At 40.2% G+C, this 26,831-nt stretch overlaps 1 protein-coding gene across 4 annotated transcripts in view; it reads right to left on the bottom strand.

The window, feature by feature from the left end:
- myt1b (myelin transcription factor 1b) overlaps positions 1–26,831 on the bottom strand; it is an 86,677-nt gene that overhangs the window by 15,903 nt on the left and 43,943 nt on the right. For 3 of the 4 annotated variants that reach the window (XM_052595154.1, XM_052595156.1, XM_052595157.1), the window contains exons 3-12: positions 10,673–10,773; positions 7,420–7,474; positions 6,283–6,313; positions 5,243–5,305; positions 4,321–4,598; positions 3,675–3,707; positions 2,583–3,476; positions 1,117–1,251; positions 821–911; positions 409–528 (exon numbers count right to left, since the gene is read on the bottom strand). In XM_052595154.1, the coding sequence (XP_052451114.1) occupies positions 409–528; positions 821–911; positions 1,117–1,251; positions 2,583–3,476; positions 3,675–3,707; positions 4,321–4,598; positions 5,243–5,305; positions 6,283–6,313; positions 7,420–7,474; positions 10,673–10,773 (1,801 nt within the window). The remainder of the gene's footprint in view (positions 1–408; positions 529–820; positions 912–1,116; positions 1,252–2,582; positions 3,477–3,674; positions 3,708–4,320; positions 4,599–5,242; positions 5,306–6,282; positions 6,314–7,419; positions 7,475–10,672; positions 10,774–26,831) is intronic. The other variant, XM_052595155.1, reaches the window with a different exon arrangement.

Raw genomic sequence — 26,831 nt, 5'->3', positions numbered from 1 at the left:
TCTGACCACAGACATGCTTCCTGAAGGAAAGTAATTATTTTTCCAATACTCCATGCCCTGTAAGTCCCATAATTAGCTTATCAGTGGCGTAATTAGACTAGCAGGTTTGAGGCCCGATCCCAGCATGAAATGGCAGGCTGTGCTTTGTTAGAAGGGCAAAGGAAAGGGAGGACCAACATTCCAAAACGCCTGACCAATCGTGCTGCGGTAAGTGAGTTCAGTCCTATGGTGACTGACAGCTGTGCTAACCAACCACAGCAGGTACGTTTGACGGACATACTGCTGACAAAGAAGCTGAAGGACAGGAGGAGACTGAACAGGGGGTAAGTTTGCTGTTGCTGGGAAAAACAGGAATAAACGCTGATGTTTTCAGTTCCCGGGTTTGTTTTGTTGGGGTTTAGGCCTCACCTGAGAATACGGTCAGAGTTTGGGCTGCCCTTGATGTGCTCGGCCATGGGCTGGGGCAGGTGTTGCTTGTCGTGAGTCTTTGAAAGTTTTTCGGCAGCAGCGATGGGACATCCGGACAAACTGATGGAAGAGGAAACGTGAAAGAATTTGTGAGGAAAATACACGACACTTTTTAAAACAGAGCGTCATTATCGGCATTGATGGTTTCATGAAACATTTCCATTTTTTATAGTAGAAAATGGTTCACCGAAAGGTTCTTTGGGGAATCCAAAAAGGTTCTTCTTTTGCTTCGCTACAAAAAACACCTTTTGGAACCTATATGATTATGTGGACCAAATGTACCAAGAAAGTACATTTGGGGATCTAAGACGTGGTCATCAAAAAAAACATTCTGAAAAAGGAGACGCCGTACCTGCGATGTGTGTTTCGGTTGCTGTTGACATGACCCTGACCAGTGCATCCTGGTGTTGGGCACTTCAAGACATTCTCGTGCATGGCCAAAACTGAGAACAACCAATCACAGAACACAAATGAACATGTCAGCCAATGAATTGACTTCTTGACCCCCAAAAAAACTAATTGTGAACTAAGAGATGAGAGGTTTAGGAAGGGACACAATACTAGATGTTTAAAGTACAGTGTTTTGTCTTTTCAGCTGCAGATTATCACACAATCAAAAGATGTGGCTTTAGTTTGATGTCGACTCACTCTCTGGAGGGATCCGATCTTTGTGTGGGCAGCCTGACAGACTGCGGTGGTGGGGATAGAGTCCTGTCACGTGACCCGTTCCATCACACCCGGGGGTTGGGCATTTGATCTCTCGCTTCTCTGATCTAGAGCTCTCTGTGGGCAGCAAAACACCTGTCAGTCAAATCCTATCTGAAGACATTATCACTTCTGTCAGGACAGAAACGTACAAAAGATGGGCATATTACCACACACATTGTGCACAAACACGCTCTCCGGTTTCATGCACCCTGGAAGTAGTTAAAGTTGCCTCTGGACCCATGAGAAGGCACATTTACGGTGATAATTACAGTCATTATGCGTTTGGGCAGGTGGATGTTTCCATACAGGATTATTATCTTCAGTGAGGGTGCGCTGGGGTTTATTGGACTATTTACTGAAAAATGGAGCTCATTAAACAGACTTTACCATTGGCAAAGCACATCTCCATATTATACAGGAGAAAAGAGTAAATAAGTATGCGGGGTCCGAGGTAAATGAACAAAAGTGCAAGGACAAAGGCAGAAGTGAAAAACATGAAAAACAGACGGGAGATAGAAAAAAAAGAAAAAGGAGAGAAAGTGAGAGACATGGAGAGAGAAAGAGCTTGCATGTGCGCTCCAGTGGCTCCTTAATTAAATGTTGAAATGTTAACGAGACATGTACCTCCTAATTAAAACTGGTCGGAGCGTGAGGAGGCCAGTTATAGAGGGGGTGTGGAGCCCTACCGAGCGCTCGGCTGAATCCAGTGCCACACGGACCGGGCACGGTGCCAACCCAGAGCAGAACAACACCACAAACAAAACCAATAAACAAATAAACACGTGCCAAACCAATCTAATTACACACACCCTCTCTCCCCTTCAACTCTCTCACACTCTCTCTCTCTCTCTTTCTAAGTGCTTCAGTAATTATAGACTAAGGCTGGAGTTTATCTATGGAAACCAATTCATTTGACCCATTTATACTCTCCAGACTGCTTCCCCCATTATTAATCTTGCAGTTTTTTGCCTGAGCGAGAGCTTGCCATTTTAATCTGCTTTCTGATTAATCATGTGTGGGTGTTTATTTATGGGAATTTGTTGATATTTGAGTACTTGTGTAGGGTGTGTTGAAAAATGCATATGCGCAACGTTTAAAAAGCACTCGGAGTGCATTTATGAAATGGTTTGTGGCATTAGAGTGTGTATACGTTCATTGCTCAGACACAAGCAGGAGGAATTTCTGTACCCAAAATAAGTGTTGTGTACATTTTCACGATGTGATTCTTTAATCAACTGGACTCAACTGAATACAACAATCTAATTCATACACCTCTATTATGCAAATTGTTGCATTAATGCAACAATGTCCTTTTTTTTTAAAGTCATGAATATACTATGAGAAGTCTATATAGGAACTGTGAAAAATTACAGTTCATACAATTGACAAAATGACAAATATCTGACCTTTTCCAAAGCAGCTCTTGCGGATATGTTCCATGTGTTTGCCGGAGCGGTCGTCGAGAGGAAAGAAGCGGTGGTGTTCGGGAATGCGGCTGAGCTCACGATGAGCTTTGACCTGTTGGGCTTTCAAAGCAATGGCCTGCTCCAGCAACCCCAAGTTCCCCCGCATGATGTCGAACATCTCAGACTCGTCCGCAACCGTCGACCGTTGAGACAAGCTGTCGTCATCCCCATCGTCATCGTTACCTTCCAAGTCAGCATCTCTCTCTGACTCCTCAGACTGCAGTTCGATGACCACAGGAGATGCTGTGGCAGCTTTACTAAAGCTGTAGCTTTCTGGCAATGTAAGTTTGTGAGAAACATAGTCTTCCCTTACGTGACATCCCTGAGTGGCAGTGACAACCGAAGGGCTGGTTTCTCTCTCCACTTCCTCTTCAGACTTAACGTCCTTGTATGTCCCTTCTCTTTTAATCTCAGATCTCAACACCTCATCATCATCATCATCATCATCTTCATCATCGTCATCATCATCTTCTTCTTCGGCGTGTTGTGTCTCCATCTCCTCAGTAAAATACTGATGGTCGGACTCCCTCTGACTCTCAATGTGCATGTCCTCTTCTTCACCTTTCATCACTCCATTCTCTTTGGAAATCAGAACTCCTTGGTTCCTTGTTTCCTCTGTTTCATTTCCTTCTTTCTCTTCTTCTTCTGGTTCCCTAAAAGGGCTTTTATCTTGTGTTTCCACTGTGATGGACTGTTGTTGTTGGGGTGACATGGCACCGTGGTTGTTGAGGTGCGTCATTGAGTTGGACACTATGTGCTGATAGTTAGAGAGATCCTCAGAGGATGAGAGCTTGGGCTTCTCTGTGCTGGACGCCTCAATTATGATGCACTCCTCTGTGTGAGAGACACAAATGTTAAAATGTGTCATTGACTAAAGAAATGTTTACATTGTCAGAGGATTGACTCTCAAATTGTACAGTTACATACTACAGCATCAAGTAGATTGAATACTGTCTGTACAGACAAGAGTCCAAAGTAAAGCCTAGATATTATAGGTAATGAAAAAATTAAATGTTGTCATTATTTACTCACCCTCATGTCGTCCTAAAACAGTATCTCTTTCTTCTGTGGAACATAAAATAAGTTATTTTGATGTCTAAATGTTTTCTTCCATGTAATAAAAGTGAGTGGGGTCCAATGTTGTATTTCATTGTATATACAAAAAAGAAAAAAGAAATAGACATTTTTCAAAATATCTTCTTTTCTGTTTCACAGAAGAAAGAAGGTATATATTTTCAAGACTTTTTAGATTTTATTCTAAACTGTTTTTGACAACTGCTTTTATACTTTCAGGAAATCTGTAAAAACTCTCAGTTTTTGGTCCCCCCCCCCCCCTTCCTTCCTTCAATGTTTAACAGGAATGCACAACAGCTTATTTTCTAACATTTAGTGTCACCTGAGAGAGTTTGGAGCTCCAACATTGACATCAAAGAATAACCCAGATAGGGTGTAATGCTTGTGTGTCAATGTCAATGATGTGACAGTCAACTAGCTGTTCAGTGCAATTCCTCTGAATGAAATATGCTCTATAAAACAGGTTGTGACTTCTAAAAATGTACAGCAGTCACTTCGGGCACAGAGCGTGTAACAAATCTGTGTATGAATATAACTGCATTTATCACCCAAAACAAGACCGTTAAACATATCCAGATTTGTTTGGCCATTTTTGATCACTCACCTTCATCACCATCCTCCTCCTCTGTATTGGCGGTCACTGTGTTCTGTTTCACTTGCTCCTCTTCAACACGTCCTTGATCACTGGGTTTCTGTTTCACCTGTTCTTCATCCTCCTCCTCTTCTTCCCTCAACTCCGTCTCCTCTCCGCTCCCCTCACTCTCTGCATTGAATCCTTCATCCATCGTCAGCTTTAACGGGTGAGATTTCCTCTTGGAAGCAGTTTGCTCTGACTCTGCTTCCTGTAAGCGCCTCTTTCTGGCCAAAGGGCAACTCAAAGCACTATAAGAGAAGAAGAAAGAGCATTAATTCGAAAATTCGATAAGAGATACAACATTAGCACTACTAGTGTAAAAATAATTAAAACATGCAGATTACACACATGCAGGCCAGGCATGCCATGCTAAACAGTCTATGGAAACTCAGATGTGGAATGGAACAGTGTTGGATATTGACCTGTAGGGGGCAGTGTGCTTGGTAAATTTAGCCTTTATAAATCACAGCCAGTTGACTGGAATACTTAATTATACCACAATAAAATAAGAAACAGAGAGAGAAAGAGATAGAGAGGGAGGGAGGGAGCAAGGGAGGGTGGAATTCAATAAAGCCCTCACCTAGAAAGTCTCGCTATCGGACGGGCAGCGGAGATAGATCTATAAACATGAAGCATCTCAAATGGCTTCCTGAATGTACACACGTGTAAATAAACATAACTGTAATATATTTCCAATAATCAATACCCTGCCTAAAGACCTCTATTAGGGAGAGTAAGAGAGAGAGATTGTCATTATCGGAGGAAGAGATGAAGACTAAGATGATCTAGTCTATGGGCTAAACAGCGTTTGGGATCAGGAAAGGCTATGTGGCCACAGAGGGAGGTGAATCAGGGGCTACGGAGCACCACACGGGCATGTCATCTGTCGTACCTTCTGTGTCGGGCATATTTGCCACTGATATGGCCTGAGCCATTGCATCCTGGAGTAGGGCAGCTGAACAGATAGAGGGGGTCAAATTAGAGATGCTTTATAGCTTTCGTTATTTCGTGGTGCTTGTGTGCTAAATAGTTCATCAGGAGCCGCATTTCCACAGCCGGGACAAGACAAACAAACATAGATTTTTACATTTAGCAAAACAATTGTTTCATCAATACGATGGAGCTGCGATTGATTTTTGTTTGCTGTGGCGGCTCTTCTTTCGTTTCATGAAATACCTTCCGTCTTTCGCAGAAATCCCTAATATTTTGTACATTTGCTTCATTGGAATTCTCATTTATTACCAGCAAAGAGGGTTGAGATTTCAACTTGTGTTCACATGCATTTTAATATATGGATAATATAATGTATTATATTAACTACTAACATAATATCGATCTTGTACGTACTATATATAAAAACACACAAGATCAATGATAGAATATTATGGCTAACAAATCCAATTATATACATAGCATATCACGTCTTGAAGTATTTATTATTCTGTTCTGCTGCAGTATGAATGCATATTTTGAGGTTGTTTTTTTAAGCTGTTTAAGATCTGTGAGCAGCTTCATTGACCCTGATGGCTAGTGAGTGTTTCGATTCTGTTATAAATTCCACTCTTGTAAACTACATAGCGCACTTGAATGTGAGAAGCTGAGAATATGAGGGTTTAATATCCCTCACGCACAGATTTTGTGTTCTTGGGTCTATTGGAACTAGGAGACACTGGCCATCTGAAACAAATGCTTGATCAGGCAAAGAAAAAGCATGGTCTCCATACATGTAGATTTCTGTTGTTGTCAGTAAATTTGTTGATGATAAGAACTGTTGAAAATGAGTTTGGTTGTTACATTAAAATGGGTTTTGTTTGTAAAGTGGCGTGCATTGCAAACCAAAGCATGATCAAACGTGGATTTGAAAAATAAAGAAAGAATTGCTCCAGAGGAACAAAATGGCATATTTAACTTTACAGAACTAATTTGTCTTACCTCAGCTCTTGTCCCACAATCTCTGAGGGAACTGCAGAGGGAGAGACAATCAAGAACAGAAAATTAAGCAGAAAAATCTAATAATTGCACAGAACCACAATCAATAAATCACAAATATATACAGAGCCCAGGAGGCCATATGCAGTAAGACTCATGACTGCATTACCAAGAGAAAACACACACACATGCAGTACATATATATACATAGACAGAAACGCCTGAGTCAGCCAAAACATCAAGCTTTGATGATGAAAAAAAAGTACAATATGCACAAATCAGCACAAAAATATGATTAATCTTTACAGTTTAGTTTATTGGTGAAATCAGAACATAACTGCAGTTGGTTAAGAAACAGCCTTTCTCTAATCAATTTATTTTAAAACAATAAAAACTGTCAAAGAAAAGTAATGCAAAGAAGAAATAAATGCAATGTAAGTGTCAACATTATAATCATCAGGATACTAGTAATGAATGTCGCATTACTATTTTGTAAAGTACTATAGTATGGAACTCTTGTATTTTGTTTTTGAAACTCCTCCTACTTTACAATAGGTTCTGCTGACTATAATAAAAGCCCCTATGCTGAAAGGATGATTTACAGCTCAAATAACACATTTGTGTATGGCAGAAATAAAGTGCTTTAACCTTCCTGGATGGCTTAACCCATAGGCTTTTTCTTGCATGTGTATTATAAACAACTTCTAACAAGCTGAAGGACGAGTCAGAATTACTGATGATCTGACAGTATGTTGGAGATGCTGTCCATAGAGCTGAACTTTTACTGAACCCAGATCATTCCTCTCATAAACAAACAGTTGGGTAATCTGGTCATGCAAATAAAGTTTCAACATTTCAAAGCATTTCTTTAACTTTCGACATTGCATTTGGATAAATGCTCTTTTTTTTTCTCTCACAAAGCTCTATTCAGCTTACTGAATGCTACATAGTGAATAGGATTTTCTTTTAAAAGGACCTCTAGAGACTCCAAGAGCAGGATTATTTGAGAGAAGCTAAAATATTAGATATGCCTAGAGCGAACATATAAGACATGCTCAGCTGACCAGTGAAAGAAATGAGTTTTAGAGGTGAGAGAAAAAGGGAAAGACAGAGCAAGAGAAAGAGAGAGGGTTCACTGACCTTTTCCTGCTTTGGACCGTGAGCGAGTGCGCTTGTCATCAGTATCCAAACTCATCTGTCAGAGAGAAATGGAGAGAGTCAGGACTAGAGCGATATATGGAAGAGAAAGAGAGTAAGACATGCTAACACATGCAAGAACGCGCGCGCGCACACACACACACACACACACACACACAGAGAGTCACACATACACACCATACATTCAGGATAATGAAGTCATGAATAATGTATGAGAAGCACACTTTCATTCTGTAAATACTCACTGAGAACTTTTGCTCTTTTAGATTAAGAAAGAGATGGATAGACAGACAGAGAGAATAAAAGAGAAAGAAAAAATGACAGACAAGACACGGATGGATGGATGGAAGGAAGAAAGGAAGGAAGGAAGGATGGATGGATAGATACAGCCATAGATAGATAGATAGATAGATGTATGGATGGATCAACCTTTAAATCTCAGTACATTTTCATTGTTTTCTTCCCTCTAACCCTTCTGTAGCCCTCATCAGTTTATAATTTGGAGGCCCTGAACAATCATTCTGATTGGACGGACACAGCAGAGCATGGCATCTGCCAGAGGAGCCCATTTGCGTTCACGGCCCCATGGCAAGCTCGAGTGGTAATTACAATAGCAATATTAACCGCAGTGACAGAAATAAGACAAACACAGGCACTCCAAATCACTGTAATTCCTCCCGCTCTGTGTCCCCGATCGCTGCACTCGCTGCGCTTTCTGGCACAAAAGGAGCAGGTGTCAATCCTCTCAATCTCGCTCACACACACACACACACATACTCGGGGAAGTCTGCTCACTGTAAAGCCATTGGATCTTTTCTGGCGGCACAATGGCGCCATTAGCTTTGATTACTTTACTGAGATTTAAATGGAACGGAATCCTTGAAAATCCACGAAACTCTCTCCTTTTGACCCTCGGCGAGCGCTGCTCACCCTGCTCCCAGCTGCCGCCTTTAATACATCGCTGGAGCTGGCAAGGGCACACTGCACTTTCACAGAGGAGTTTCTCTTTCACACGCTCCCTTTCTCTTTCTTTTTTATCTCTGCGCACTCTCTCTGGCAGTGCCACTTCCTGTTGATTGCCGACTTTTCAGCACGGGCGGATAATGAGTGTGTTGTGTACGATTTGAGGGAGTTTGCGTTTGGGGCAATGAAAGTTGGCGGTGTGTGTGTGTGTGTATCCGGGCAGACAGGTGCACAGAGAGTCTCTCTTCCTCTCCCAGGGGCGTTTTGATCACAAGCACACGTGCTCTCTGGCAACAAGCTGGCTTTATGCGCGCCGATACTCGCTTCTCACACTCTGAGCTCGACTCGCTGGCCTGAGAGGAAAGTTTTCTCACATTGATGATCAAATAGCCCCTGGGAGATGGCGGACGCAAACACTGGGTGTTGTGTTGTGCGCGGTTCACCCATCTGTGAGGCTTCTATGCCCTCTCTGTGTCTCCGAAACAAGCTCTGTGACCGCTCTGACCCCCAGCTCAAAAGCCAGGAGCAGATGCGTGTCGTTTTATTCTTTTCCCACTGTAGCTTCCTCTGGTCTTCCACTGCCGTCTCCTTAGTGTCAACACATGAATCAAACAGGGCCCGTGTGGCTTTCATGTTTGTGTAACCATAGCTACGCATCTCTTTCGAATAGGTGAACGCTTTAGAGTTTGCATTGCTTTTTTATTTCGAATTCCACCTCATTAAATCTGCATGGAGCGTAGGTGTTTGCGACAAGCAAGACAGTGTCATCTTTCTTTCGTAATATAACTCAAAGGCCTTTTAATGTTTTCAATCCTGTCCTTCCCCAGTGTTTTTAATTACGACCATTGGCGGAGAAATGAGTGAGTGATTTTGAGAACTGGGGACGTCTGGAAAATTGGCAGGAAAATGCAAAGATAAACTCAACTTTTTTCAAGTGAACGTCCGTGCATCCCTTTGGGCCGCATGTTACATTATTAATTGTGTCCCTCTCTTCTCCATACAAGCGGACGGAGACGCTCTTCTGACAGCTCTATGCAAATTGCTGGCTGGGGGCAATGACTTCACAAAGAAGGTCACCCCTCCTCCTGTGGTGCGCATAAATGAGGCTTTTATTCAGTTTCACATTTACAAGAAAAGGACGCAACCGGGCCTGACGTGGCAACTGTCGCTGGAGTGACAAGACCACTGACATCTCCAAAATTACCTGCGGAAAGCATCGGCCAATTAAAGGAGGCCGATACGGTCACCAAGGAGATCTGAGCCATCCATCAGGCAAGCGGAGTTAACGCTCTGACTGACAACTGAGAGAGCTTTATGTTTGTGCGTGTGTATAAACTCGCACTCGCTCGCGTGTTTTCTTTTAAGAGCGTGTGGTAGTATGAGAATAAGCTTGGCTCTGATTCCTCTGCACACAGTTGGATGACGCTGATCAGTCGGAGTTTGGTATTATCTAATTGGATGCTCTTAAAAGAGCTGCCTGCAACTGCAACCCTTTAAACATTTCAAATTAGATCGATAAATCAATCGCTTCAGATGAACTCTTTCCATCAGAGGGAAAAAAATACATTTATGGGCCCACGGGAGAGAACGAGGACTCTCTCTCTCTCTCTCTCTCTCTCTCTCTCACTTTTACTTTTACTTGTTTTTTCTCTCACTTAGGCACCCCCCCCCATTAGAAATCTCTTCCAGTGAATTTCCCAATGCAGAAGTGAAAGGGATAGATGGTCGAAAATATGGACTGTTCCAAATCAAAAGCATGAAGAAGAGCGAGGAAAAGAGGAGGAAAAGGATGCATCCACTTAAAGGCAAAAACACACACCTAAGCATAAAAAGGAAAGGGGGGAGGCGATAGGATGAGAGAGGGAGAGACTTTCTTTTATGTTGATGAAAGATAGCAAACAAAAGCAGCTCAAGGACATACCCGCTTTCAAACCTCTCTAGTTTTCCTAAATAATGCAAGAAAGCTCTAAAAATGAAATTAGGTTGAGCCGAACAGCCCAATGCTTCATAATTACAGGACGCGGGACACTTTAAAATCTTGGCTTATTCAGAGGGGGGTTAGGTTGCTCTGCCAAAACCCATTCTAGGTCAAGCTGGCATGAACTGCGTACATTGCGGTAATACAACGCTGACTTCCTTTCACAGTGTGCTGATAGACAGAACTGATGAATGTCATAAATGTATAACCCTCTTTCGCCTCTAATTGTGCCAACTTGGCAGGAAGCCCGAGGTTCTGCGTGATGATTGGCCAGGCGGGCCCGGGTCGACTCACTTTGATTGGTCGGCTCTGCAGTCTGAGAGAGGGCCGGCAGCGACTGATCTTGTCTCCTCGCGTCCAGCGCTGGTTCAGGAGTTTCCCCCGGTATTCATTTTCTGTTTGAGAGAAAGAGAAAGCAATAAGTGAAAATGAAAAATGAAAATGAGGGGGAAAGAAAGTCATGTCAGCATCTGCGCAGGCAGTTGGAAGAGTTTTGCGGAGCGAGGGCAAAGTGGCGTGAGGTTTGGATGCTGTAACAGACTGATTCAGCAGTGAAACGGCCAGATCATCTCATCAGCTGTCCACCTGCATCTGAGATCAGCAGCCTCAGCACAGGAAACACAACCTCCTCCATCCCAACAGCAAGACACACACAAGTGCACAATCGCACAAACACACACCTGGGTCAATGATATAGGAGCGTCCATGTCCATGATAAAGAAAAAATCTCATGTGTCTTAGAAATGTACTGTTTGTACCCATGCTGGTTTCATGTGGTTTTAAAACTCTTATGCCAGTTTTTTTATTTCTTCCATATTACATAAGACAATGATTTGGCAGAAAAAAGTTTTCAAATATTAATATGAATTTTTTACTTATTTATAAATATGTATAGTCATATAGTGATATTTTATTTTATATTACTTTATACACACATTTCTGATATATAATGATATATTTTGTGTACCACAAAAATTTCTAAAAGTCTTTTAATTTAGAAAATTAAAAGGATTATCAAGCTCATGGATGGATTTAAGTCATTTTAAGTCATTGTATGTACAGTATAAATTGATTTTAAACAGAATTTTGTATAAATTAATAGATGCATAAAATAAAATAAAATAAAATAAAGAGCGCCCTGTCACTAACCCACAAAGAGACTGGTAGAAAAAAAAGTGATATTTATCTTTGGGTGTAAATGCATAAACTAAAATGATTGATAGCACATATTTAGCACATTTATGTGTTGACTGAAAGGTGCATAATGTCAAATGTGTGAAGTGACAGTTTGACAGGTCATGATAGGGGGTTGGGCCTTTTACTCATGTGACCTATGCACTTCTAATTAAAGAGAGGCAAGAACTAAAAAAACTCGCACATAACGCACATGCATATGTATGCTAAAACACCGCAGCTGGAAGCTCTGCCTGCCTGCTATTAGAATCAATCACATTTGTGCATTTTTATTGAGCTTTTAGCAAGCAAGAGTGTAAGAGAGGGGAGGGGTCACGAAGCAGGCCCGTGCTGGGGGAGGGAATTTGGTCAGTAAATAATGAATCAACCATAAATCTGATTTTTTCCCCCTCCTCCTTTCTTTTTTTTTTCATCAGGGTAATAGTCCATCTTTCCATAAACCCATTCCCCACCCCTTCCAGCACACATATGATAGACATGCATGTTAGAATGATAAAGAGTGTCAATAAAATCTGATGCAAAAATATCCCCTCCGCTCAAGCGCTAACATGCTCGTGCCATCAAACGCTGAATGTATTAAAAGAATCATTACATTCATCAATGAGCACGGATCAGCCAATGCTCGTGAAATCTCACAGCTGAGACTCCGGTTTATAACTCGCTTTTGTTTAGCCGTCAACAACACCACAGGCAACAAACTCTCAAAAGTTGCGTGAGAAATCCTTCTGAGGATTTCAGTGTTCAAAACGCACAAAATCCTACGCCAACCCGTCAAGCGTTGCCTTTAAAATTATCAGAGGACACCAGAGGACTTTGTGTTGAATCGCAAAGATCTCTAATCTCTCTCTCAAGCATAACAGCCCATGTAACATTTTTGTAGATTTGAGTAAAAATTATTTAAGTGAAATGTTGTTATATAGTTATGTATAAAGATTAAAATACAAGAAATCTAAGAATATACAGGATATACAGCATACACACACACACACACACACTTGAAACTCATATCAAAACACTTCCAAAGCTATTGTTTTCTTCCACATGCAGTTTGTTTTCAGTAGAATCATCATGTCTATAAGACTTATTGTTTTCAGTTTTGATATGTTGTAGTAAGAGGTACGACACATCTGCCATTCTCCTTTTGCCTCTTCTTCCCTCACTCATGTCCTTTCTTTTCCTTTCATTTCCTCTCCTCGCATTTATCTCAATCTGGTGTTTTCTTCCTTTAAAGCAGGCTTCCATCTGTTTCTTATAGGGCACTAAAACTCACCTCGCGCTCTCAGAGAGAGAGAGAGAGAGAGCCAAAGAGCAGGAGAGCGAAAGAGAAAGAGTTTGCTGTCAGAAAAAGAGAAGCCTTTAAACATGCCTAGCTTCTGACTCGCTTCCCCCTAACATCTGCCCTTCTCTCTTAGCAAGCACAAAATAAACAAAGCAGGCAGATCTGATTTGCCTCCTAAAACTCTGTGCAGCAGCAATAACCCAGAAAAAGACAGGCAGGATGCCAGTCATCAGAGTTAGAAAGCTGTAGGGCATTGTCAGTAAAAGCATTTGCAATGCCCCTTACACACACACACTCCTACGCCAACACGGAACAAAACGCTTATTTATCAACTTTCAGCCCTCTTCTAAAAAGTGACTACAACAGCACTACTGTGCATCCTTCCCCCAATGCTCGCTCGCTTTTTCTCATTCTATAAATTTCAAGCCAAATAAACAGAACTGCGAGGCGCAAAGGGCTCTTTAAAATCTCACTATAAACCCGTGCTATATAGCCGACTCCACACTTTCCGGGCCCTCAGAAATGGCACGGCCCTCATAATCCACCACCGTGGCTCTCAATAACCTTGATGGCTCAGGTGCCACTTATTCTAAAGCGAAAGAGAACATTAATAAAGCTAAACAGTTCATCATTTAAAGATGGGCCAGAGAGACTATTATGTGATTGGCTTCCGTGGATGTTCACTTTAAAGTATTACACTACAGGAGGAACAAGAGATTAATAAACGATCTGTGATAGATAGTTCTGCTACTGCGAGACAGTCAAAGGAGACAGAGATGAGTGTAAACAAATCAAGAAAATCATGTCGTGCAGCTGAAATACATCATAGTGATGCAGAGTTGTTTGAGACATAAATCCATAGTTTAGATTAAACAGGGATGGATGCCTTCACGGTAATCCACGGGTAACACATCTGCACTCTCTGCTCCAGTTAAGCAGATTTAACTTCAACTTTGTGATTAAAGAACAAATGTGAACGTATAACATTAGCCTGCGAGACTCAGCCAAATCTGATTATTACAAAAACAACAATGCCATCAAAATATATTTAACGTTCACGGTGGATTGTAGCATTCTTTCCAGGAGATAAAAAAATCGACTTGTGCCTGAAAGTCAGCAGCGAGTAATAAAATTAGACTCTCCTTCATGTCAAAACGAGTCAAAGTGCCTTTGAGAGCTACGGGCACTCTTTTTTTTTCTTTATGACGCACCACGGAAAACACCATGACAACCACGAGCAGCAGAAAGAGGCCCACTCAGAGAGTGACTCTGCGTTAAAGGAGCAATGACAGAATTTGCCTTTGTCTGGGTTTCTTAAATAGACAGAAATGCCCTTAAGGTTACAGACATGTAAAGAGGTTAACTTTCAATGTACTTTAAAGCTTATGCTCAGGGGTGCTTTCAGTAGTGTCTGGAAATATCTGTTCAAAAGTGCTACTGTGATGCAAAAATAGTTGATTCCTTCTGGGTACTGATTCTAAACTGATTCATTCAGATTTGCCTCTGTTTGTATGTAACACAGATATGCCAGTAGATGGCGGCAAGCTTTTACCATGTCTTTAGTGTTCGGAGAGTGTGTCATTGAATCATTCACTCAACAGATTCTTTTAAAGTCTTGTTCTTAAAATCCATCTTATTTTTAACACCACAAATCATTATTGTTATCATGTTATCTAAATGTATTATTATAATCATAAACACACTGGTTTGTAGAGCAAATGGTTTTACCATGCATTGTTATTCTTTAAGTTACTAAGTGGCTTATAAATCGAAAGTCTCAAACATTCAAAGAGAATAGCTCTACATCCCCGTTGCAAAATAAGATGGTCAGCCAAATTTAGAGGCACATTTTGGTTACAGAACTCAGTTACGCGCATATTGAAAGTTAAGATAACTAAATGTAAAGAGCGAACAAGAATGATTATTAAAAGATGACTTCTAAACTCTTAAAAAAAAAAAAAAATTAAAATCAGCCAATTATTTTCCTCTCAACACAACATAACTTTAAAAGAGATAAGACAGTTCATGTAGCTATACGTTTTTAAATAAAGAAAAAATTAAATAAAAACTTAAGTGATGAAGGGTCTCCACGTGAGTGAACGAGAACCATTATTTTTTGTTCAACACCTGAAAAAGGAGTAAACAAACAATGACGCGCTTGTCGCAGGGCTCAAACAGCATAAACATGCTTTCTAAATTACCGACCAATTCAACTGCACGCAATTCAGTGTTTCAAGGCATAAAGGCTGCTCTAAATGGCACCTTTCTTCACTAATGATAGGGGCAACCCTGACCCTCGGCACTGGTGCCGTGGCTTTCTGCTGTGCTCTGAATGAGAAGAGCGCAATTTGGTCCAGCTGCTCCATTCCACATGTTTATTACTCTCTCCTCTCCGGAAAACCCGCGGCACCTGCTGCAGCGCTACATCTTTATTTTGTTGTTTTTTTCCACTTTTTTTCTGTTGAGTGGACTGAGCAAAAAAAAAAAAAAAAAAAAAAAAACCTATTTCAATAACATGCGCCTATTTCGATCGTTTAGCGCTTTTGGACAACCAAAATGAGCACTGAGGTTAGAATATTGCACACAGTCCTGCTTGAATATGATAGGAATTAATCCGCAGATAAGATTAAACGGCGATCTTTGAAGACTCAGTTTTTATGATTCGGGTGAAAAGAGCTGCATGCACCAGATGATCCGCTATAGTCTCATTTATTTATAAGACTGAGCACATTGTTCGGTCATATATTAACGTGGCTGACAGAAATAATTGGGAAAACTTGCAAGGATTCCCCCCACCGCACAGATAGCACCATCTCCTTTTATTAAACTCTGGGGGTTCCTGGCGAATGCGCAATTCTGCGCAATTTCCGCAAACAGATAGATAGGATCTTGTGAAAGTTATTACCAAAACCAGTTTCTAGGCGAGCGAGATACAATAAACTACTCCATGAATCAATGTTGCTCTCAGGTGACCTTCATCATATACAGTGCTGAATATCATGACAAGTGAATGTCGCTAAAATGCGGTATAGTCCAAAACAACATTAGGTGCAGTATTAAGGGAGAGACAGGGTTTTCGCTATACATCTCAAACTTCATACTTACTTTGATACAGTTTACAAACTGAAAAATAAATTTAAAAAATAAAAATAAATAAATAAATAAATGGCAGGTTGGACTTCTAACAGAAAACAATGGCATTTTAAATACTGTGCATACATTTATTGTGGTGGTAATCAAATGTACTTGTTAAAGAATCATTATGCATCACACCCTACTCTCATTTCATTATAAACATGTTCATTCACAATGGAAAACGTTTTAATTAAAATCAGCAAATTAAACTGAAAACAAATATAGAAAAATATCAAACCGACAACAGTCTGATAGTCACTCTCAAAACAGAGACTTATGTAATCTATATGTCACTTTCAGGTTCAGTATAGAAGTATGATGAAAAAGTGTTACAAGCCTCCAAGTTTGCTCAGCCGTGTTTTTTTTTTTCCATTTAATACATATACGCTCACACAACAGCACCTGGTGATTCAGATACCTGAAATCCCTGTCATTAAAAAAAGAAAACAACAACAACAAAAAAGAGACTTTGCAGCTTCTATCATCACCTTATGAGGGTTGTGCTCGTGTATGATGGGGATTTCACCCCTGTAGCTCATTTGTAATTGGTTAAACTGATGGTGTTACACCTCATCCTGTGCTACAACACTCTCTGCTCTCCTCTACAGCACCGATCTGATCTGGAAGTGCTGGCTGTCATAGAGCCAAGAAGCCTCAGACCGTGATAAGTTTGACACACACTCAAAGCTCACTAACACTAGTTACTTTGCTCATGCTATGTGGCTTCTGATATTATTTTCTTAAAAATAATAATAAACCGCGTGTGTGTATGTATATATATATATATATATATATATATATATATATATATATATATATATATATATATATATATTCACACAGTAGAGTATAAATTCACTGTGTCACTTTAACTAACTCAGATGAAACACATTCACGTTCACTTCGTCCACCATCTTGGTTGCAGGTGCTTTGATATTATACTTCATACAATAGTGAATGTCTAACACATTAGCCCCGGAATACTGAGCAATAAGAGACACAGACGCACTAATCACTCATTAGAAATGAACAGGGGCGGGGGATGGATGAAGAGGATGGGCGTTATTGCTTCAACTCTCATGACTTTTCTTCTGCGCATCTCACCAGGGGCGGTTGACATTTAAAGAGAGCATCTCTCCACTCTGTTTTCTGCTGCATAAAATCAAATGGCCACCCCTCCTTCTTCTTCTTCCACGCCATTCGTGCACTCGGCCGGGAGTATTGCGCTACGCCCATTGTTCGACCTTAATTACACCGAGCCATATGGAAGCAACTCCGTATGTGTGCCAAACGATGGAGAATATACAACTACATGACAGTGAGCACTAACAGTGCGATCACTCAGAGACCAGGCGAACTGATCAATTAAAAACACGCAAGCACATATACGCTCATAAAGCTCAAAACGCGATGAAGTGGACTGATAAATGAACAGTTTTGACTAACGCACGCCGCGCGCATTTTTCAGCATTTATGCACGAGAATTAAGCAGGATATTGACACGGCATTCCCGATTCATCTCTAGGTTCAAACGCATTTCTGTGGCAAAGTGAGAAAACAAATAGGCATCGCTGCGTTGGTACGAGAGCGCCATATCTGACTGTTTCTCCATCACTTTTTCCATGTCAACTCCACACTCTCTCCGCTGGAGCTTCTTCTAGCAGGGAAGCGTGGACTCACACTCACACTATCCTCACCGAAATAGACCCGCTTGTACCCGCAAACATCTTACTTTAAAGATTATAAAATCAATTATCGATCATACAAGTGCGATAAGGATGAAAAATAAAAAAATAAAGCGACACCCTTCAACGTAAAAGCCATTAACCTTGATCTGTAGGGCATCTCGGAATGGGATGATCTAGATATGTAGTCTACATCCTTGGTTAGCAAATGATATAATAACACAGCATGAAACATTTAGTATATATTCTAACAACTCAACTACATCTCAAAAATCCTCTTGAGAGATGTTCTTGGTGATTAACAAAAAGAACCAAAACTATTTATATTTGATAAATAAAAATCATGATCATGATTACCTGAGAGAAAAACAAAAAATAATAATCCCGAAAGCTTCCCCGCCAGACGCTTCTCACGTCTTCGTCGTGTATTCAGTAAGCTGTGAGACAGTTTGGGGTAAAATATCCCATTTATAGATTTTTCTCAAAGGAAACTAAACTCTACTTCTTCAGTGGTATCCCGAAAGATTCAGTGACAGCTGTGAAGAGGATCGGCGCTTCGCTGGTGCTGCTACGGACGAGCGAGGATCCAGAACGGGGCGGTATGAACGCTACTTGTTTGTAAGCAAAAACATGGCTTCATTTGCCTTTGTCAGCGAGAAAACGTAATATTGACTTACCTTTCCCTCATGAGCCATTGTCCCCCACCTCCTCCCTCCGCCCTTTGCCATGACATCACGAAAGCTGTAGTAAAACCTACAACATCGATGGGCTGGGCTTTGAATATCCCCCCGCAATAACTCAGCGGGCATGTGTACAGCCATGCACACTCTATTTCATACTCTGTCTTTCTCAGGGCACACACACATGATCGCTCCCCTCTCCCTCTCTCTAACACCCACACCCACGCACCTACAAGGGATTTAGCCTATACAAGTTGTCTTTTGTGCTAGAAACAAGATAATCATAAGGGTTCTTCAGTGGTTCAGGAAATATCTATCTTATTATCGAAGACCATGGCTTTTTATGGTTCTTTAGAGATTAAAAGTATTTTGGATATACAATATCGGTTATTCGGATCAGAACACTGGCTTCTAAATCCCTTGAAGCACCAGTAGATGGTTTTCAAAAGAATTAGAGAATGAAAAAGTTCTTAAAACGGTTCTTCTATCGCTTTATTTTTTGAGAGTGACAGAAAGACGCTGGCGGGAAACTAATAGAGCGAATGCGTGTTTCAAAAATGATCTTATAGTTCAGAGTGCGCGTCGGGTCGCTGTTACTTTAAATTCTAATAGCGTAAGCTGCTTATTTTACGCCCAGTGATTAATCTTTAATATTACACAAAAGCATGCATATGTCGCTGGTGTTATATGAACCCTCCCTCCTGACTCTTTCCGAATGGTACTGTCCAGTGATTCAATCACTTTTCACAGGCAATGCTTCACTGGTAAAGTTAGCAAAATATATTATGATCAGATTGCCGGCATTAGGGTGTATGGATTTAGAAATATCAAGATACAAGCTAAAAACTACCAGAAGCTACCTTGTTACACTTGCATTGATATGACATACATACATATATACACACACACACACGCGCGTGTTTTACAACTGTGTTGCCAAAAGAGTGGAAGGCAACAAATAAAATGATTTCAACACCGGACTGTGTTCTTCACTCAAAACAGACGCATGCAACTTGGAATGACTCCTAAATGTTGCACACACCGCTGTTGTGCTTTGTTGTTTTGCAACCATTAGTGAAAATGACAACCATTCATTACAAGCCATTTGAGAATATTCTCCACAAATGCCACTCTTTATCTGCTGTTTCCATGCTGCACACGGGGGGAATTTTCAAAAAGCCAACCTTCGCCTTTCAGAAATTCTATTAAGTTCTTATCTCTTTGCGGCAGGCTCTTTTTTTGCTGTCCCATTGTTATGCATTGGAGCTGAAATCAATCACGAAGTGTCCACGCTGCATCAATATGATTTGAGTTGCCTCACTAACCGAGACACAATCCAATAAACAAAAGACAGAATAGAAACCATACACACCCAAAAAAATAAGTTGCACTCCTCTGCCACAAGTACTCAAGAATGGGATTCACAGGACCGAGAATGATTGTTTCTTCAGTATCTCATTGAGAACTTTAAGAATAAATGGGAAGAGTAAACAGAGGGAGCACACAGCATTTGCGCTCGGCTGGGCTTCAGGACCCCAGACAGCGCTTTGGCCCAGTACCATGGACAGCGACCCGGAGGAAAATCACAACCGGCTGCCTTCCCCTACGAGACTTCCGTCGGTTGTGATGCGTTTCAATAGAAATCTTGAAAAGTTAAACAATATAGACTAACGTGATCTGAGTTATTTCACGGAACCTTCAACAGGGTCGTTATTTTAAGGGAATTTTGTCAGCAGTTTCGAGCAGGAATATGGCGAGGTTCCTCTCTCGCGCAAACAAAAATCTCTAACAAAAAGTAATCAAATAGTTAATTAACCTATCTCAATTTATTTATAAACAAATATTTTTAGTATACTAAAATGCAAAATTAAATAATAATAATAATAATAATAATAATAACAATAATAGTAATAATAATAGAGATAGGCCCGTTAAAAATAAATACAATTACCACGACAGGCCAACTCAACTTGTTTTCGCGAGGGTATATTGACTCTGACTACCTTATCTCGCAACTTAAATGCTAAAATGATATATCAAAGATAGAAATATTTTCATCATTATGCCGCATGTTTCTGTGCATTTATTTACCTTGACTCAATCCTTTATGTCACTTCATTTTCAGTTTTAAGAGCTAAATTATTTTTCTTTAATAATTCAATTTACAGTGGTGGGAAAAGTTTAATATATCGTTGAAGGCTGTAACGTTGACATCACTTAAGGCAATTAAGCGTAACTTTTTTTTAATTAAGTAAATTTGAGTTGTTTACACTAGTGCATCATCAGAGTGTTTATAACAAATTCAGAGATGGAAAAACAGCCTACTTCATGTAGCTGTCAATAGATGTTAGTCAGCTGTGTAATAAGAAAATAAAAAGTTCTAACTAAAATTGTTCAGTGTCATAATCACATTTGTTTTGAAATCTTCAACCGTCAGAACTTGCAACTCCACTTAAAACAATAGGCTACACATTCTTTGCTTCGTCTCTCATGAGCACATGCAGAATATAGTGGCTGTATAAATATTGCATAAGGGAGTCAGCTGAGAGAGCGGCCCGCAGGGGCCCCAAACTCCGCGAATGGCCTTGACAGATGGGACAAGCTGACAGACGACAACAGAAAGAAAGTTTGAATGCGCCTCTGGGCTGGCATTGTGTCCGCCACGGTCCCCCGGGAAACAAACCGCCCTTTGTCTCAACACTTCAACAGCTCTGAAGTTTAGAAAAGGTCTAGACGAGGTTCCCGAAAGTTATTTGTATTGATGTGTATATATAGACCTCAATACGACAATCTGTCAACACCTGCCTACAGCGACAGAAGAGGGCATGCTAAACTATAAAGCCTCATTAAAGCGAGAACAGCTAGTTATGTATCCCGTTAAACAACCATAGTACACTATTACGGTCTCAAGCTTAAAAAGATGAAAATATAAAAAAATATTATTGAAGGAATATATTTTGTTATCGGTTAATATTATACACTAAGTCACATATAGGAGCAGTAACAGAAGGTAAGACAACTTTTTAGACACCTGGTAATTAAACAATGTTCGTCGTGTACATTTAAACTCGTCAAATAATAGACAGAGAAGGTGAACTGACCTAAAAAAGTCCCACACAGCTTCATGGCTGGGGCTCCGAGTTTCCCATAAGCGTCTGGCAAGTCCTGAGAAAGTAAACTTCGGTGGAAAAGTTGAGGAGAAAATTACTACAACTTCTCTTTGAAAGGAGCGAAGGAGGGGTGCCGGCTGACGTCACAATCCAGACCAGCCAATCAGAGACCAGCGTGCGTAATCGTATCCTACCGCCTCTAAACTCGCAGCCAATCAAAACAATAGTCTTCAGTTCTCAACAACAAAGCCTGTAGAATGCCAACAGAAGGGACTACCGGCAGCTGTGCGCTTTCAGCTTGTGAAGTTTCCCAACAATGCTGAGGGAGAAAATCTTGCAGACCAATCTACGTATACCAAACTTTAGTATAGTTCTGGTAAATCTGACTAAGAATATTATTTAACCACCTATCTTTATTCTAAGATATATTTTATTTGAATGTTTACGTCTACATTACTTAAAGTGATCACTTATTTAAATATTTAAACCAGTGAAATCAGTTAAGGAAAAAACGTAAAGTATATCCTTATAATTATCTATTTAGGAAAGAATAAATGTGTGCCAAAAAAACAAATACACACACGTTAACTTAGCTATCTTTGTTTACTTTATTTTTTATACACGTTTTTTTTTTTTTTTTTTTTTTTTTACAAATGAGGACATCCTCAGAGGGAGGTTTTTGGAGATATTGTCTGGTTTAGGGTACAAATTTGTCCCCAAAAATTGTTAAGTTGGCACACACACACACACACACACACACACACACACACACCAAATGTCTCCCTCACAACATGAATAGTTTTTAAGCTTTCCTCCTTCATCCTCAGTAGGTGACATTTAATCTGGCATTTAGCAATAAAAATAATTAACAATTACTCAAAGACCCCATCTGGTTACGTTCTGTAAAAGAACAGTATTATTCAAGAAATCAACCATGAATTCAGAAATAAATTTGAAATAAGCAGTAAGGCATGTAATAACGAACAAACATTTGGATTTGCCTTCAGGCTTTTATGATTGATTTCTTTTAAAACCACCTTTTTTGTTATATCAAAGTCACACACACACACACACACACACACACACACACACACACACACACACACACACACACACACACACACACAAACACACACACACACACACACACACACACACGGAATAAACATAAAATGTTTTATTAGTCTCAAACCAAGACTTTCCAACAATGAAAGTCCATTATAAAACCATGATTAACATTAAAAACTGACTTAGTTGTTGCATTATTTCCATCACAATGAATAATTGTGCTTAATAAAGCTTAAGGAGATGACAGCGTCAGTGCAAAAGCTTGAGATAAAATATGACAATATATATGATACAAATCAATAAATAGTAAATAAGTAAATAATAACAAATAAGATAAACAAAATTGTATATTATTGATGAACAATTTTATTTGTAATATAAAACATTTACATTTTTGTGTATTTAGGATACATACAATACTATAACTTACAATTAGCTTTGTTAAATAAATAAATAAATAAATAAATAAATACATTTTAAAAAAGAAGGTCAGGTAATGTTTCCATCACATAAGGATATTGAACACAATAAAACATTTAACGTGCTGGAAATGACACTGGTGTAAACGGCTGACTTTCAGAAAAACAAAACAAAGACAAATCTGCATGTTAGGACGTAGTTAACAGAAAAATGAAATAAAAACCGTAATTTAAGTTCACAAGACCAAAAGCATGTACGCAGTGTTGGTAAGTGAGCCTTTTAGAAAAAGCAGTCTCTGTGTGGCCTTGTTCTCTCTGAATTCCTCTCTGAGACTGAATTTCGTCTTTATGGGGCATTAAGAGAGAGTAAACCTATCTGTCAGTTCAAAGTCATGTTTTAAACTGCAACAAAACTGTGGGAAACAGCAAGCAGCCCAAGAGCGAGGATTATCTGTTTTCCAGTGGAATTATGACTCCTCCTCTGGGGCGAAATGTCTCCCTTCCCAATTCACTCACTTGTTTCTTGCACTCTGTTACATCATTAACGCATACCTCTCCTTCAGCCGCTTTCAAATGTGAAGCACCCGGCCACCCGCTCACCCAAAACAAATAAAATCCAAGAAATAAAGGTCTGAATTGAGTGAGAGGGAAATGAGCAGCGTAAGTGTAGGGTGTGGAAGTCCCCCAGTGGGTTTGGCAGGGTCTGGGCTCTCCTTTAGCAGATGGCTCCTCTGATAATCGTGTCCTCTCTAGGCCCATCTCCATGCCCCAACTCTGCGTTGCCATGGCGAGGGGGCCGGGAGAGAACATGTAATGCATTTGCTGCTTATTAAATTTGCCTTCTGACAAAGAGAGGCTCTCTCTTAAAAATGAGAGCAGGCCCGAGCAGAGAAGAGCATGCAGGCCCAATTCTCTTTATCACAGACTACCAGACACCCTGCTGTATTCTTCCACTATGGCATACACTCTTTGACCTATTAACTTCACGGCTGCCTCCTCCACCTCGCTTATGAAGGACTACACGACCCCCCCCCCCCCTTCGGTCTTCTGCGCACCCCTTGCCTGTGACCCCCCCGACCTGTCGACATCATTGCTGCGCATGAGAGAGAGCTGGAGAGGCTGCCGCTGAACCGTGATGTGCCCTACAGCTGTCTGTGGCAGCACAAAAAGAAACCAGAAAGGAAAGAAATGAACGTATGGACAAATGGCCTGGAAAGTGCACGAGAATGAGCGAGCGATGGGGAGTGAGATGTGAAAAGTAGGGCTGTACAGATGACTCAGAGTCGCTGAGGCTGAGAAAGGGAAATAATGCTGATTAACTGCAGGCTGAGAAGCGTGACGCTGAACGTGCGGATACACTGAGGGGAAGTGAGTGTATGGATCAATTAAACTACAGTAACATGTCTGCTGCTTAGCACATTTTAAACTAGCCCATATCATTTCACCAAACATTTAAAACAAGCCCATATAAATGACCATACTGAATTTGATGCTACAACTTTATGTGATTTGGATCATTCAGAGGGAAATTTAAATCTGATTTATGCACGTAAAATAAATAAATAAACTGAATCCAATAAATAAATTGTAATTAATAATACAAAGCAACAAAACTCACAAAAATATTAAATAATAATAATTAATTTAATTACTTATTGAAAATGTGTGTTATTGTTGTTGCTGACTTTTAATAAAAGCCTGTCAGAGTGATTTTAACTCAGTAAGAGCCTCTTACCCACGGGTAAAATAAGAAGACAGTGTTATTTTATTATCAATGATAATTGATTGTAAAAGTTTTATTTGTTTGGTTTGGTGTTTTTGTCAGTTTTTTTAATTTATTTATTAGATATGCATCTATATAGTTTTAAAAACAAGTTTTAGTTGATTTAGTAGTAATTTTATTACTGCACCTTAAACTACACAATGAGAAATGTTGCTTTAGTAACTAGCTCAAATAAAATCAGTTGAACTCTTTTGTTTTTATTTCATGTAATCTAATGTTTGTTTTATTTCAAGTAATGAAAGTGTTCTTTTTATGGTTTTAGTTTTAGTTAACGATAATAACCCTTGGTAACATACAGACACTTGCTTTCATAGAAATCACCATTGTCTTATATACCCACAACATAATTATTGCATTTTTGTTGTTGTTGTTGTTTTTGGTAGCACGTAAGCATATCATTTTTCAGTTCCGTGCTATATTCTTTATCATTGTCTTTAGTTTTGTTAGTTTGATTTTAGTTATCAGTTCCAAGATTATATTACTCTTCATTAATTTTTAGCAGCTATTAACATGATTTAGTATCATCATTATTCAATGATTCTTACGGAGCAAAAAAAAAAAAAAAAAATCCATTTCAGACTCCTTCCCCCTCCGTATGCAAATCCATGTATTCTCGAAATACAAGTTTGCTCTTTGTCTAAGTTCCATGTCCATCATTGTCTATTCATGTTCCCCAAAATGCTTACAGAGTAAAAATGACTTTTTTTAGCCCCAAGCTTTGCAGACTCACCCCTCCTTCGTACACACATTCATTCCCACTCACAAAAGTCTGGGTGCCAGCCTACATGATCGTCATCCCTGATCTCACAGAAGTGGGTTTGGTACCCCAGCGCCAGTCAGAGAAGGGTCAGAGGTGCCAGAGGGCACAGAGCCACAGTCTGTCTGCCTCCCTCCTCCCTTTCCCCCTCTCTCTCACTCTCTTGCTAGGACATGTCCTGCCCCGCCACCCCCGAAACCACTCTCCCACTCTCCCTCCCTCCCTCGCCCCTCCTTTCCCCCCTGTCCGCAGCACTCCGAATGGCTGGGTGATGAGTAAACACAGACAGAGCTCCGCAAGCACGGCCTGGCTTGCTGCCTCATTACAATCACAAAGAGCTGCCACACTTTTGGGTGGAGCCTGTGGCCGCGGGAGGCTCTGGGGCCTTTAAGTGAGTGGCATACTTAATAGGCTTTGTGTAGGAGAAGAAAAGAGAGTGAAAGGGGAGAGAAAGAGAGCAGGCCCAGCTGTCACGGCACACTAGATATCAGTCTGCCACAGAACCACTCTTCCACTTTTTACCCCTCCTTTTTTTTCTTTTGCTGAGGTAAGGTTTTAGATGCACAGGAAACAGAGCGTCTGAGGCAAAAAAGAAAGGAATTGTTCCCTCACACACACACACACACACACACAAACACACACACACATACTAAAGAGCTGTGTATGGATAAAATAATGTGAACGAATAGTACGTTACACATCAGAGACTGAACTCTCTGGTAGAAAATGCCGAACAAAAAAATATTCTAGAAGAACAACTTTCTCATTTAGCAACTATAAAAGAGTAAAACAGCTTTTTTTTAAGTCATCAAAGTAAATACCTAATAAAGTATGTAATATATATATAGCCAAAAAAGAATATTCACTAACACTAACATTGTAACAAGAATGTTACATAATATTCATTTTTATTATTAAATCCACAGACACTGACTAAAGCCATATTTAGGTGTACATATGCTGGGACATAATAGTCTGTGCTTGCGAGCTGCTGCACAAAGCAGGTGGTGAAACCCAGAAATGTGTGCTGTTGTTTGTATAATCTGTGTGATTGTGGTGGGCTGCCGCTAAGCCCTGCTAAATCAGCTTAGCACATGTCCTGCCGTGGAGGAGGCTTGTTTTAAAGACCCCCCTCCTGAAGCAGCCGTCCGATAGGAGTGCGAAAGACAAGGCCAGACGCTGAATCAAAGATTATTCTCTGTGGATGACACTCCCCACATCACACAGGACTCCCAGAAGGAACATACGGCCAGACACATAGTCACACACAAATTAGGTGTATGTGTGTGTGTGTTTGTGTACATACATGTAATTATAAAGAAAAAGACGGATAACAATTTAGC

This window comes from Carassius gibelio, chromosome B23 (assembly GCF_023724105.1).
Source record: "Carassius gibelio isolate Cgi1373 ecotype wild population from Czech Republic chromosome B23, carGib1.2-hapl.c, whole genome shotgun sequence".
In the NCBI taxonomy this organism is placed as follows: Eukaryota; Metazoa; Chordata; class Actinopteri; order Cypriniformes; family Cyprinidae; genus Carassius; species Carassius gibelio.
Note: the sequence above shows the minus strand (reverse complement) of the source record. Positions and strands in the feature narration are given on the sequence as shown.